Source organism: Pleurodeles waltl, chromosome 8 (assembly GCF_031143425.1).
Source record: "Pleurodeles waltl isolate 20211129_DDA chromosome 8, aPleWal1.hap1.20221129, whole genome shotgun sequence".
Taxonomy (NCBI): Eukaryota; Metazoa; Chordata; class Amphibia; order Caudata; family Salamandridae; genus Pleurodeles; species Pleurodeles waltl.
Window position 1 is genome coordinate 424,786,764 of NC_090447.1, and position 14,337 is coordinate 424,801,100.

The 14,337-nt window shown below is 43.2% G+C and overlaps 1 protein-coding gene across 1 annotated transcript in view; it reads left to right on the top strand.

Annotated features, from left to right (window-relative positions):
• The window catches only part of LOC138250008 (cohesin subunit SA-2-like), a 434,120-nt gene extending 420,399 nt beyond the window's left edge, over positions 1 to 13,721 (top strand). Inside the window, exons 30-32 of the mRNA XM_069204310.1 lie at positions 3,129 to 3,279; positions 3,488 to 3,581; positions 13,274 to 13,721. Coding sequence (XP_069060411.1) covers positions 3,129 to 3,279; positions 3,488 to 3,581; positions 13,274 to 13,294 — 266 coding nt within the window. The 3' untranslated portion in view covers positions 13,295 to 13,721. The remainder of the gene's footprint in view (positions 1 to 3,128; positions 3,280 to 3,487; positions 3,582 to 13,273) is intronic.
• The last annotated feature ends 616 nt before the right edge of the window (positions 13,722 to 14,337 follow it).

The window sequence follows — 14,337 nt, forward strand, 5'->3', positions numbered from 1 at the left end:
CATTGTCTGAGATCACATACTTTTTCTGCATAAGTTGAGTTGTTAATGTTAATGATGCACCAAGTTTACAACAATTCACAATGCTGTTTTGGCCCGTTAATCCAGTTTATTGCTCAAATATATGCATTTGGAGGGTGTTAGACTTTTCATCCTTGGCGTGGTCTCCCTTAACTTTTTGCCTCTGTTTCCCAGGCTGTTGATGTGTGCTGGACTCTGTTTTCGCTGTTTTTGTTACTCTGGGCACTTTACCACTGCTAACCAGTGCTAAAGTGCAAGTGCTTCGATTCAAAATGTGTATGTAATTGGTTCATCCATGATTGGCATATTTGATTTTCTAGTAAGTCCCTTGTACAGTGCACTAGGGGTGCCCAGGGCCGGTAAATCAAATGCTTCTAGTGGACCTGCAGCACTGGTTGTGCCACCCACATTAGTAGCTCTGTAAACATGGCTCAGACCTGCCACTGCAGTGTCTGTGTGTGCAGTTTTAAACTGTAAATTCGACTTGGCAAGTCTACCCACCTGCCAAGACTAAACCTTCCAGTTTCTTACATGTAAGGCACCCCTAAGGTAGGCCATGGGTGGCCCCAAGGGCAGGGTCAGTGTATGGTTAAGGTACGACATATAGTAATGTGTTGTATGTGTCCTGACAGTAAAATACTGCTAAATTCGGTATTCACTGTTGCAAGGCCTATTCCTCTCAAATACTAACATGGGGGCAACCTTTAAATATGATTAAAGTGTAGATTCCCTTTGGGCGCGGATAGACATGTGGGGTTTGGGGTCTTTGAGCTCACAATTTATAAATACATCTTTTAGTAAAGTTGATCTTAAGATTGTGTGTTTGAAAATTCCACTTTTAGAAAGTGAGCATTTGCTTGCTCAAACCATTTCTGTGACTGCCTGTTTGTGGATTCCCTGTCTGGCTCAGTTTGACGTCTCACTAGACAGTGACACGAAGGGAGCTGAGGTGTAGCCTGCATATCCTGATGAGCCATCTGTGCTAGGAGAGAGGGGAGGAGTGGTCACTCACACCTGAAAGGCCTGTGCCTCCCCTCACACAATGCAGTCTCCAACCCCCTGGTGTGTGTCTGAGGCATGGCCTGGGCAAGGCAGGATTTCACAAACAAGAGAGACTTTCCTGTGAAGTAAGCCTACTTCAAAGGGCAAAATGGGAATAAGAAGGGCACCCAAAACCACAGACTTTAGAACACTTCTGGAAACCAAGAGTAACCTCTGCCTGGAGAAGAGCTGAAGAGCTGAGGAAGAAGAGCTGCCCTTACTGTGACTGTGCTTTGTGGAGCCCTCCTGCAGTTGCTGCTTCTGCCTGTGCTAGAGGACAGACTGGGCTTTGTGTTGCCTTCCTTCTTGTGACAAACTCTCCAAGGGCTTGATTTAGAGCTTGCCTCCTGTTGTTTCAAGTCTCAGGGACAGCAAAGACTTCTCTCTGCCAGCACCTGGAGTCTCTGGAGAGACCTCTACTCTGCCAAGTGGGGCCCATCCAGTTCCTGGGACCCTGAAAGGAGAAGCTGGCAGCTCAAGAGTGAGAAATCCATGCAACAACCGCTGTGCGGGGAAAAGATCGATGCGACTCCGATTTGCGGCTGAAAAATCAGCGCCAGCTTCGCGGCTGAAAATCGATGCTCGCCTGCAACGCGACCGGAAGATCGACGCCCGGAGCTGGGGAAACGACGGGCAGCATCGCTGACGGAGGCTGGTGAGATCGCAACCTGTGCTGCGTGGTTTTCAGACAATCGTGCAGCTGAATTTATGACGCAAACACTGCTGGACGTGTAAAAACAACGCAACGCCTGCCCGGACCCGAGAGTCAACGCATCTCTCTCCTGCGGAGAGAAGAAACGACTGACGCCGACTCGACTAAAGGAGAAACGACACAAGGTCCCGCTCGTGAGTGAAATCGACGCATCGTAAGCCCTTTTTGACGCATCCTCTCAGGTGCAGGGTTATTTTTGACGCACCCAAGGTACATTTTCATGCTAACAGCATTAGCATTGTGTTTAAAATTACATGAAGACTCTTTTTGCATTTTTTAGTGATAACTTGACTTGTGTATTGTGATTTTTTGTCGTTTTGGTCTTGTTTTGTTCAGATAAATATTTTCTATTTTTCTAAACCTGTGTTGTCATTTTGTAGTGTTTTCATTTAGTTACTGTGTGTGTTGGTACAAATACTTTACACCTAGCACTCTGAGGTTAAGCCTACTGCTCGTGCCAATCTACCAAGGGGGTAAGGAGGGGTTAGCTGAGGGTGATTCTCTTTCACCCTGACTAGAGTGAGGGTCCTTGCTTGGACAGGGGGTAACCTAACTGCCAACCAAAGACCCAATTTCCAACAGAGGGCATCCCCCCTAACAACAGTTTTGGAAACAAGGAGACCTGTTTACTTTGTTTCTGAGAAGAAAGGTGAAAGTGGACATTCTAGTTCACCTGCCATTTAAAGATATATATATATATATGCACTGGACGGTATGGTTTTAAACCCCCCCCCCTCCCCCTCCCTTCTCGTTTGGCGGGCCAGATGTAGTACTGGGCAAAACAGCTAGGGGGCAGAGAGATATGTGCAGTATTACAGATGTCATGGGTATCAATAATCCTGGAATGTGGAGCTATCAAAAGATTACAAGTAACACTGTTTACATCCCTTAAGGAATGGGTGGAATTTAGTGTTACTGCATCAACTTCCATTTTATTACTCAATTCCATACCTCATAGAGGGACACTTTCTACAGGTGAAAACTGGTGGAATCTGCCTCTGCTTAGAGGTTACAGTATTGTATGAGGTAGTTGCCTTTGCAAGATTATTGTTTGAATGGTTATCCCTTGTTCAGAAACCTGCCAAAATTAGTTTTAAGAGCTGACGTTCAATGTGGGTCCCTCTCTGTCAAGTTTGTCCACTTCTTTCCGCTCAAACACCGGGGAGACTAAGGTCATTGCAGCACATGGTTGTGTAAAGTGTACCTGTACACATGGTAGCCTCATTAGTGGACCAGAGTGTAGAATTTTCTCCCCTTTAGTATTGATCTCAACCCCGCAGGCAACTTCAATAGTAATGAAGAAAAAGGAATATCAGCCCCTAAATTTTGTGGTAATTTTTTGTGATTTATGTGGCAGGGTGGTTTTCAGAAGTGGACCTTACGGAGAGGAATTCATTGTCACATCTCACTTCGACACCAGTCAAAAATAGAAAGCGAGTAAAATCTCAAGAAAGGACATCACAGGAAGGACCGTTACTCTGTCCAATAGAGCCAATAAAAAGGCCCAGGTGAGGAATGGTTTATACATGCATAAGCCAAGGCTGCACCCGACAAAATGAAATGTGTGCTGCTTTATAGTCAGGCGTGTTTATACATTTTATTGAGACATTTTTATATTTGCCCTGAGCAAGTAGAATGTATAATCTAATCATAATGGTTGATTAAGCTTATTGGCAATAGATTGGTATGGTAAACACCTCATCTTCTATTTTTTAGCCGTGATTCTGCAATATTCCTGGACGATGACATGTCTGCAAATGACCAGTCAGAAGATGAAGATGCAGATGTCGATGTGACTGATGCAGACCAGGTAAGTGATATGAAACATAGCTAACCTACCCTGTTTCATGTTTAATTTTTGTGGATTTCAGTGGTTTTCTCTTGGTGTTTTATAGACCTTTTGAAATCAGGAAAATCAGTACTTTTCAGTGTTAATTCAGCTACCCAACACACAAAGTAGACAAAAAGTGTGTTTTCCAGTGTTTACAAAACATGTTGTTATTTGTTGTGACTGCTATAAAGCACATATTTAATTTACAGGAGAATTAATCTAGGTATGTAGTGTCTTCCCATTTGCAGTATGTCCAATGGACTTATGTTAGACTGCTTTAAGCATAGAAAGTATGTGCATTGTACTCTCTGGTTTACAGGATTAATAATGGATTAAAAAAGGAAGAGCACTATATTCAAATGTTTTAATTAAAAAATTCCTAGACACAATCAGGGGTCATTCACCTACTTCCTACTGACTATTATAATACTGTGGGGGTGGTCAACCCTGCCAACAGCAGAGTACCTCATGAAACCTTTCAAATTTTGATTTATACCAGATTAATTTGTAGACCTGCATTCTAAGTCGCCTTAAACCTGAAGTTGTAAACATGCTTGCCACTGCTTTTCTGCACACTTTGCTAAACTTCATTAAGGCGGTTCTGCTGTTGAGTGGACATTCACAGATGCCAAGTGTCCCCATGGTAAATGCCTCACCACATTTTGCTGTTAACATTGAAGCCATGGGCTCAAACACCTCAACACTAAAGTCCCATTGGATAAAATGCCAGTATTAGTATCACGCATAACAATGGGACACCTTTCCATGCCAGTGTTTTGTTGATTTATGGAAAGTCTTGTGTCATGTGTTCACCACTATCCCATGTGCACAGTGACATCACTCTTTTCACAGGTACCTGTCACTACACCTCGCACCTAATGTTTAAAGCCTGGGTTGTTTGGCAGTTTATCTGCAATCAATATTATTTAAACAGTGCCAAAATATCAAATATGATTTTAATGTTACCAGATTCCCAACAGCGTATAATATAATTAGGTCAGATTTAAGACTTATTTCTAAACCGTGCACCTCTATTCCAAGCACTCAAAATTGGAAGAAACAAAACGAAATAACAATATTTTAGTGACATCTCGGATTAGTGTCCAAAAAACCTTAAGCAGAATATTTTCACACAAGTGCTTCATTTTGTTACCTTGTGTAACTAAGTTACATTATGTTGCCCTCTTAGGATTAGAAATAGAAAGGACACATTCTATTTCCCTTTTTTTTATTTCTTTGAACAGTGTTTTAGTTGGTGGTCGTGCAGGTGTTTATCAGTGTTTATATGTTTACAGTGATGAGGGCTTTTTCTCTGTTCAGTGTGCTTTTCAGTTATTATAGGTTTTACTCTGAAACAGGCTAAACTAAGCATAGAATTAAAGGAATTTACAGCATTCTTATTTTGTATTTTTAGCAGCTAATCATTTAAGCTGAATACATGTGATTTAAGTCAAGAGAAATGACAGCTTTATCTGGGTCCCCACTGAATGTTGGCAGGGGGGTGGTGATGCTGTTCTGGGCAACTACAAATGGTCTTGTGTTTCCGGAACCAGAAGTACCGGAAATGGTTTTAGCTGCTCTAATTGAAACCATTGTTGAAGAGGGGCTGCAGGCAGAGGCACATGCCAGCCCTTACCACCTACTTCAGCACTACAGGGGGAGCATATAGGGCACCCCCAGTAAGAGCATAGCCTCTCCACTTCCCAGACTACTTCCAACCACAGCCCAACCACAGCCCAACCCCCACAGATATTGTTTTACCTGCTCAGAGCAGGTGGTAAATTTCTAATGGATATTTATGACCTTATGATCCTCACCTTATGACTACCCCCAGGTGGCAGACTGGATCTGGAGCAGGTTGGTGGCGTGGTGGTGGCGTGCGGTTCCATGTCAGCTCTGCCCCGCCCCAGAAGTGATGTTGGAGCTGCATATAAGCGCCACCTCTGCATGTTGATGTCCGTTCCTTTTTTTTAGCACCTTTGGACATGGACCCAGAGCATACTCCCTAATGTTTTTCTTGTCTTTGACAAGTTTTCATACACATTTGTTTTCTCCACAGTGTGTGAGGGAACCTGTACCCACAGAAAACCACAGCATTCAAGCAGTGTAGGGACTGTTGTAGGCAAATGTCTGTGACAGACCCCCCCAACCAGTTATGTCTGTGGTGCCAAAAGTCCTCAAACAACTCCAAGTCTTGTGGGGATTGTGCTCAGATTAACCCTAAAATGATCCAGAACTGCAAAAGCCAAGCTCTATGTTGATGAACTCTGTTGAAAGGTCCACAAGGGCAAATTTAGGTCAAAGTCGAGGATGTGAACTTGCTCCAGTGAAAGATCTTTCTTGCATTCCAAGTCATCAGGTGAGTCCAAGTCTGAAAACAAACACAAGAAGTCGAAGCAGGATTCTTCTTCATCCTGCCACCCTCGATCAGAGAAGTTGTGGGGCCATCAAGGTGCCTCTCGGTTTTGATATCCCACTGGTTTGAATTCCTCTGGCCTCTGGTGCAGTGATTATTTGGTGAGCTGCTGAATTGCTAGATGTGCAGCTACTGTCAATTGAAGTAAAGGCAGTGCTCTGACAGAAGTCCATAGAACCACTTCTTACCTTTAATGAAGCTTAACAGACACATTGAAGGACATGTGGGCCAAGCCTTATTCCTGACCGCCGGTAAATACACTATGGCCAGAAGACACAGACCTGCACCTGGTGACACAGTCGTTCTCACACAACAACCTTCACCTGAAAGTTTGGTGTTCCAGGGTTCCACCAGTAGACTAAATCCTAACGCATTCCCAACTGTGCCTCCTGATAGGGAATCAAAATGCATGGAAGCCTTTGGGAAGAGCATGTTTTCCTCAGCCAGTCTGTCTCTTTGTTTGGTAAATGTCAGCTGCCACCTGGGACGGTACTCACATGCGTTATGGAATATGGTTATCAAGTTCTTTCCAAAAGTCCCTGCATACCACATTAACCTTGTGCAAATCATTCAGATCAGTCAAGTACGTCATCTACTCTGGCCTGGACACCACTGACTGCTTGCCCAGGGCAGTCGGTGCAGTGTGGTCCTTTGACAAAATGTGTGAATGAGATCCACAGGCTTCTCGAGTGACATAGAAGCATCACTAATGGACGTAGATAAGGCTGATTCAGCCCTGGAGTGTTTCCAGGAAAGTAGGGCCCCAGCATGCTCTCTTGGTATTTTTGTGTCTGTTTGGCAGGATTACCAAGAGTTTTGCTTCTTTTGAGGCTTCGAAAGGGGCTTGACTCGAAGACAGCATCAAGGTCTCCATCCACAAGAACAAACCCCCAGTCGGTTTTTGATGGTCACTGTTCTCAGGGAATTGTGTTTATTATTATTTTTTCATTTATAGGTGGATGTATTGTTATACATGACATATGAACCAAACTAGCCAGCACAACAGTACTGTAATAGTCTGAAGCAAATGGTGTATGCCACAAGAGGACATAAAAAAAAAAAAACTTTAATCAAAATATATATAAAAAAAAAGAACAAGCTGCCAGTCCTTTCAAGGCCAGGGTTGGGGATACATCCAACAACGTCCTGGCTCTCGGGGGCAATGCACAGATCAGTTCCTGGCCCCTCTCACTGCCACCACTAAACAGCTTTAACTTGCCTTTGGCAACATACAATAATCCTGTGGGAGGCAGAATAAGTTATTACCTCCTCGAGTGACAATGCATTACATCCAGTTGGGTGCTTCGGATAGTTCAGCAATGGTATGCCCTACCATTCCTTTCCAATTATTGCATATTCCAACTACTTCAGAGCAGCAGTCAGAGGACCATTTGCCCACTTAATGAAAGGAGTTTTAGGCTCTTTTGGACAAAGGAGCCATGGACAGGATTTCAGTATCAGAAATTGGGGCTTGTTGTTACTTCCGGTATTTGTTTGTTAGTGCCAAGGAAGCACAGAGGCATTTTTCCTGTTTTAGATCTTCACCCTTTCAGTTTATTTCTGAGAAAGGGTCACTTTAAGATGCTCAGGAAGGCCCAATTCTGTCTGCCATGTGTCAAGAAATTGGATGGTAGCACTGGACCTGCAGGGTGTTTGTTTTCACATTCCCATCCTACAGTCCCACAGGCATTACCTGCGGCTCAAGCTGGGTCAGAATAATTCTCAGTTCTCTGGGCTCCCCTTTAGCCTTAACAAATGCCTCTTGGGTGTTCACGAAAGTGGAGGCAGTGATTGCAGCACATCTTCGGAGGTTGGGGATACCACTTGTCCCCAACCTCGACAACTAGCTGCTAAAGGTTGGCTCACCAGGTCAGTCGTAGACTACCTCCAGATGACGGCAAACCTCCTAAAATCTGTGGGGTTCTCAATCAGCATGCCAAAGTCAAACCTGACACTTATGCAGAATCTCCCATTCAGTGGAGACATCCTGGATATGGTGCACTTTCAAACTCTCCGTCTGGGTCAGCTGGTCCAGGACATTCAGACTATGATCTCAGTGTTTCCGCCTCGGTCCTGGGTGCCATTGTGGGTGGTTCTGAGACTTCTTGGCTTCATGCTTATGTGTTTTACCAGATAGCACATGTAGGCTCAGTCTAGTTTCAGTATGTTTCAGCCTAGGTCCTGGGTGTCATTGTGGATGGTTCTGAGACTTCTTGGCCTCTTGGCTTCCTGCTTATCTGCTTCACCAGGTGTCCCATGTAGGCTCTGCAGTGGGATCTGAAGTCTCAGTCAGCTCAGCACTGGAGGAACCTATGTAATTCCATCCAGGTTTTGGAAGAGACTGCAAAAGCCCTGCAGTAGTGACTACTCCACTGCAATTGGACGAGTGGCAGACCTCTCTTCCTATCCCATCCAAAGCTGACAGTGGTGACGAATGCCTCGCTGTTGGGTTGGGGAGGTAATCTGGGAGAGAATCTGAGGATTGTGGGCTCCGGCAGAGACCTCCCTTCACCATTCTGTTGGAGTTGGGGGTCATGTTATGTTAGGTTAATGGAACTTTTTGAGCACACGAATACCTGGAGGTGTCTTGGCACTAGCTCAGCAAAAGTAGGCTAGGATTTGGCAACTAATTTAAACTAAAAGCCATGTTTTAAGTGCCTTTCTGAATGCTAATAATCTAGGCATGGATGTGATATTGTAGGGGGGGGGGGGGGAAACAAGTTCATTCCAGAGCCTCACATTGCAAGCACAAAGCTTCTACCTCCCCAATTAGCTCTTCTGATCCTCGGAATAGTGAAACTGTTTGTTCCGGAGGAGCGCATACATCTGGATGGCTCATATTTTTTAAAGCTATAACTAAAGTAGTCTGGCCCACCGCCATGCAATGCATTGTAAGCAATGCAAAGAGCCTTAAATGTGATTCTTTGTCTGATAGGGAGCCAATGTAGATTTCAAATAGCTTGTGAGGCTGACTTGAAATTTGGGATTCTGGTGAGCAATCTAGCTGCATCGTTCAGGAGGAGTTGCAGTTTATTCAGGTACTGGTTCTGCATATTAAGGTACAAGCCATTACAATAGTCAATTTTTGATAAAATCAAAGCTGTGACCACAGTTTTCTTAGCATCTTCTGGGATAAAAGGGAGGACTTTCTTGATTATCCTCAGTATGTAGGAGGTAGATGAGATCACAGCATTCACCTGTTCTCTAAAAATAAGTTTATTGTCCCTAATGACTCCTAGATTTCTGACTTTATTTACTGGAACCGCGAGGGACCCTAACTCCTCCTGCCACCATGACGGGTACCAAAAGTTAGGTTGGTTCCCAAACAAGATCACCCCATTTTTACCTGAGTTGAATCTTAGGCAGTTTCTGTTCATTCCATTGCTTATTACTAACATGCAGTCATGAAATCTTTCTCCCCTGCCTGTGTCATTGGTTGCCACTGATACCACAATTTGTGTATCATCCACATAAGAAGTTAAGTCAAAACCAAATGATCTAATTAAGGGGACAAGTGAGGTGACATAAATATTGAACAGAGTCGGGCTGATTGAGGAGCCCTGTGTGACCCCCCCCATGCAAGAAAGAAGGTGTCTGAAACAAATGGATCAAGGGCCACAGTCTGTAATCATTCCAATAGGAGGGGTTTTAATAGGGAAAGGGCTGATCCTTCAATTCCAATGACCCAGAGACGGTGGACCAGCAAAGCAAGTTCAACCGTATTGAAGGCTGCATAGAGGTCAAGAAGCACCAGAGAAGCATCACTTCCTTTAACAATAGTTTTCCTTAGCTCCTCATAGGTTTCAGTTAAGGCTGTCTCAGTACTATGACCAGATCTAAAGTCAAACTAAGAGTTGTCTAATAGCTGATTATTCAGAATAAATTGTGCTAGTTGTCGATTCATTTCTTTTTCCAGTTATTTTGGTGGCAGGGGCAACCGAGAAATGGGTAGATAGTTGTTAGGATCTGTTGGATTTAAACTAGTTTTTTTTCAATAAGGGAAAGGTAGAGGCAATCTTACACTTCTTAGGGAAGTAACCTTTCTTAAAGAAGGCATTGAAGATATCAGTAAGCTGGACAGCAACTGTTTCAGTAGCTAAAGTAGCGATTGCAGGAGGGCAGGGATCAAGAGGAGGTCCTGACTTAGCACTTTGAATCAGTATCATAACCTCAGTCTTGGTCAGAATGGAGAATTCTGAAAAGGTAGATTAACCTCCTTCCCTAGTCTTCTGATTATTAACTTTCTGAATGGGGCTGGAGGTATTATCAAACTTGTTGTAGATCTGTTCGACTTTCTCACAAAAAAATCAATCAAAGGGAGGCTGGAACAGGTCCTCACAGACAATGTCTCTGCCCTGTGGTACTGCAGCAAACAGGATGGTGTGGGGTCCTGGGCCCTGTGCCATAAGGCCCTGCCCCTCTGGAGCTGGCTGTGTCAGCAGGGCATACCCCTGGTCGTGAACCACCTGGAGGGATCTTTAAATGTCATGGAGGATGAACTCAGTCTGTGACATCTATTGGATCATGAATAGCAGCTACTCTTGTGGGTGGCGCTTTTTATCTTCTAGCAGTATAGAGAGCACTTGCTCAATCTCTTTGCCACCGCCAAGAGCACACAGTGTCATCTCTTGTGTGCGTTTGAGTTCAGAGAATGCTTTCGGGGGCACTTTCTGCATAGAGTGGCACACCAGACTCTTTAACACCATCCCGCTTCTGCATTTCTTGTCCCGAGCTCTGAAGATCAGGAATGACAGGGCCCAAGTATTTCAGTGGCTCTGGACTGAGCCACGAACAGGGCAGGATTCTGCACTTGGTCCTGCTCAATCTACACCTCCATGTGCGGAGATTGAGTGGCAACAGTTCTATTCTCTATTAAAATCTGCTGCTCGTTGTCCCGAAGCAGCCTCCGGGAGGTCTGAGGGCACATTCAACCAGAGCCAAGGCTACTACCACTGCCTGTTCTGGACATTTTCATATCAAGAGGTGGGCAATGTGCGTACTTTAACTAAGGATATCGCTTTGACAGCCAGGTCCGGCAGGAAGATCACTATGCATACTCGGTTCTGCAAGACTTTGAGTCACCTCCACAGATCATCCACCTTGGGGAGGGACTACTTTGGCATCTTTTCTAAGGTGAGCAATCTGCAGTTAGAACTTTCCATCAGAAGAACAAGTTACCTTCTGAAACGCTTTTTCTGGTGGATACGGTAGTTGCAGATTCCTCACTGCCCTCCCACCACTCCGTTTTGTGGAGTGGCCGCTTTTTTAACACCTGGAAAGGTCCTGGGTTGGTACTCAACACACTGTAACCAACATCCAATAATTACATTTTTGAATACATCTGACAGTAAAGGCAGCATAGCCATTTTTATTTATGATATGTGATCATTGCATGTACTGGCCTGTGATGAATAGATTCATGTATGAATAGGCTAGTCCAGAGAAAGTCTCCTCCGTCACTTCAGGGTGTAGTTTCCACTCATGCTGCTTCAGCGCGAAGCAGCTGAGAGCATCTTCTATCCCAGTGAGAGAACCCTCAAGAAGAGCTGCTGCCGGGAATTGTCCCAGTCACTGCACCCTTTGCTAACGGAGAATCGCCTCCCAACACAAAGTCCAAAACTCATACTTCCTCACTTATTGATATAGAGAGCACAGGTCCAACAGCGTCTAAATGTCTCAGCCTGAGATGGAGGAGAGAAATGACTTCACGGAAAGGTGGACTGTCACCAACTCCAGCAAATTTATGTGCAACCGCTGCTTCTATGTGGACCAAAGGCCTCGAGCTGTCATGACACCCAGATGGGCACCGTAACCAGTGAAGAGGCATCTGTGACTATGGTAGCCTGCACCTGCAAACGGCTGAAGGGACAGTCCGCTACAGTGTTGGAGGGATCCACCCATCACCTCTATGAGGCTCTCCTGCTGCTGGAGCCACTGCCATCGCAGGCATAGAGCCCAGCAGATGCAGGGCCTGCAGTCAGAAATCGCACAATCATCTAGATAACTGCGATTATCTAAGGATTGACGAAATGACTTGAAGATAGATGTTTCCACCACTGCTCATGTGATGGTTAACTTCTGCAAGGGAGTGAGGTGAGACTTCTGAGCAGATTGTGGAGTAGACCTTAACTTCGCAAAAATTGAGTATGACATTTTGCTAGAAAAGGTAGCAAGGCCAGTCTATCTTTAAATATCCCAGTGCCTATATATATATATATATATATATATATATATATATATATATATATATATATATATATATAATAATGTATTTTTTAAAGCAAGCATTATTATAATTTTTAAATGTATAACGTGTCATGGTTCAACATTGCTGTTAAAGCGCCTAGTGACAGAATGAATCACAAGGTTAATTTCGTGATCACAGTGTTTTGAGTTTTTGAGCTGATGGATTAGTTTCTGGTTTAACAAGTAGATAGATAGTCTGTGTTCTCCAGTGCACATGAATTAGAAAAAAGCTGTTGAAGTAACAAAACTTACTAGCCATCATAATCAGACAGAACGATCATTGAAAAAATTGACCACATTAAAAAGAACTACGAGCAACATCATTTTTCATGCCGTTGCAAATCTGTTTTAATTGTGTTTTGTTTTTGTTTGGTTGAGCATCACTTATTGAAATGTTTGTAAGACTATGTACAAACATATGTAACTGTTCATCCTCATTTAGGTGCCAACGGAACAAAAACATTCGAATGAACTTTGCTGGAATCTAAATAATAAGTATCAGTTTGCACAGATAATTCAGGTTTGCCTTGTTATTGGCCAGCAGAGCTGTTCCTCTAAGTTGCCTTCACTTTGTTTCTGGTGATCTGTTCGTTTGCATTCTCGTGTAAGCTTCTGTAGGAGAGGCTTTTTGCTGATTAACTTCCACTGCAATACTATGAATCCGATATCAATGGGATTAAAAGGGAGAGAAGGCAATCAACAGCTGTTAATGCCTGTTTACAAGAAATAGGGCTATTTTCAAGGGTTCCCCGAATCGTAGCCTCAACACACAAACGCCAACTCCTAATGTGCAAGTCTCCTTCTTGTACCTTTTCCACACTTAAACCCACAGTGCAAACAACAATATTTAATAATTACAATTTAAACCTCTTGAATGGCTCAGAAAGTCACATCATTCCACGGAAGGTGCTAATAAATGTGGTTATTGCTTATAGCAAGCAGAAAGAAAACAGTTTATACTATTACAAATTCAACTTTTCTAAGATGTTTCTGTTGCTTTATTTTTCAGCTTTGCAGTGACAAGACATGAAGCAGAAGAGGAGACCCGAATTTTTATCTTCCATATATAGACAATCCTGCGGGAGCTCCCTCCTGTGCCTGTAAATTACTCACAAAAGGCTTTTCAAACTTCCAATAAGGTCAAAGTGGGTGCGGCAGCAGCATAATACTTAGTTTTTTACAGCAGCAAATAAATGGTTAAAATCAATTCTGCTTTTGCAAATTTTCAAAATGACTGACATACAAAATGGTATAGTACCTGGACATTGATGTAAATTATTGCAACACACGTCTTTTTTTAAACATTCCCACTGTCTGTGTTGTATGGAGAATGCGGTGTGGAGATGGCGAATTCGATCTGGATAGTACGCTTCACATTAGTCACATTCATGGCCTGGCTATTACTTTGTGTAAAAAGTAAAAAATCACCATATTTCCAAGTAAAGCTGGGAAAATTACTGCAACTGTTGCTTTTCAATTTATATTTAGAAAGGTAGCTCTGATATCCTGCCGATTGAAACCACTGTTGAAAATATTAAACTCTTTTTCAAGTAGTTTTAGGGGGTCATTGCTGCAGCCAACATTTGGCACTAAAATTTATGGATTATCTGTAATGCCATGTTTTATTTATTTTTTATAAGTGGAAAACTGACATTTGGAACTACTCGTGTCCAAGTGTATTTTCAGACTTGAACCACAGTTCTGTATGGATATCCTCTAGGATTTAAAATCTTCCACATTGAAACCACAAGGTATATTTATTTTGACACACTTTAAATGTTAATATTGTAAGACTGTTACATTTTGTGCTTTTTAATTCTGCCCCTCGCTGTCCTGGTTGGGATCTTGGCACGTTGTACAGGTTGTTGCTTTTTAGCACGGATCACCTTCAACAATATCGGGACATTTCCAAGATTAACATGGGGAGCGTTATGAAAACGTTCTGAAACAAGTTGGAAACCCCATCAGACTTAAAACGTCTGTTTAGTTTGGTTTCTAACTTTATGGAGTTTCACAAAAAGTCCCGTTGCTGCTCATCATAATTTACGCAAGGCTTGGGTATCCATGACCATT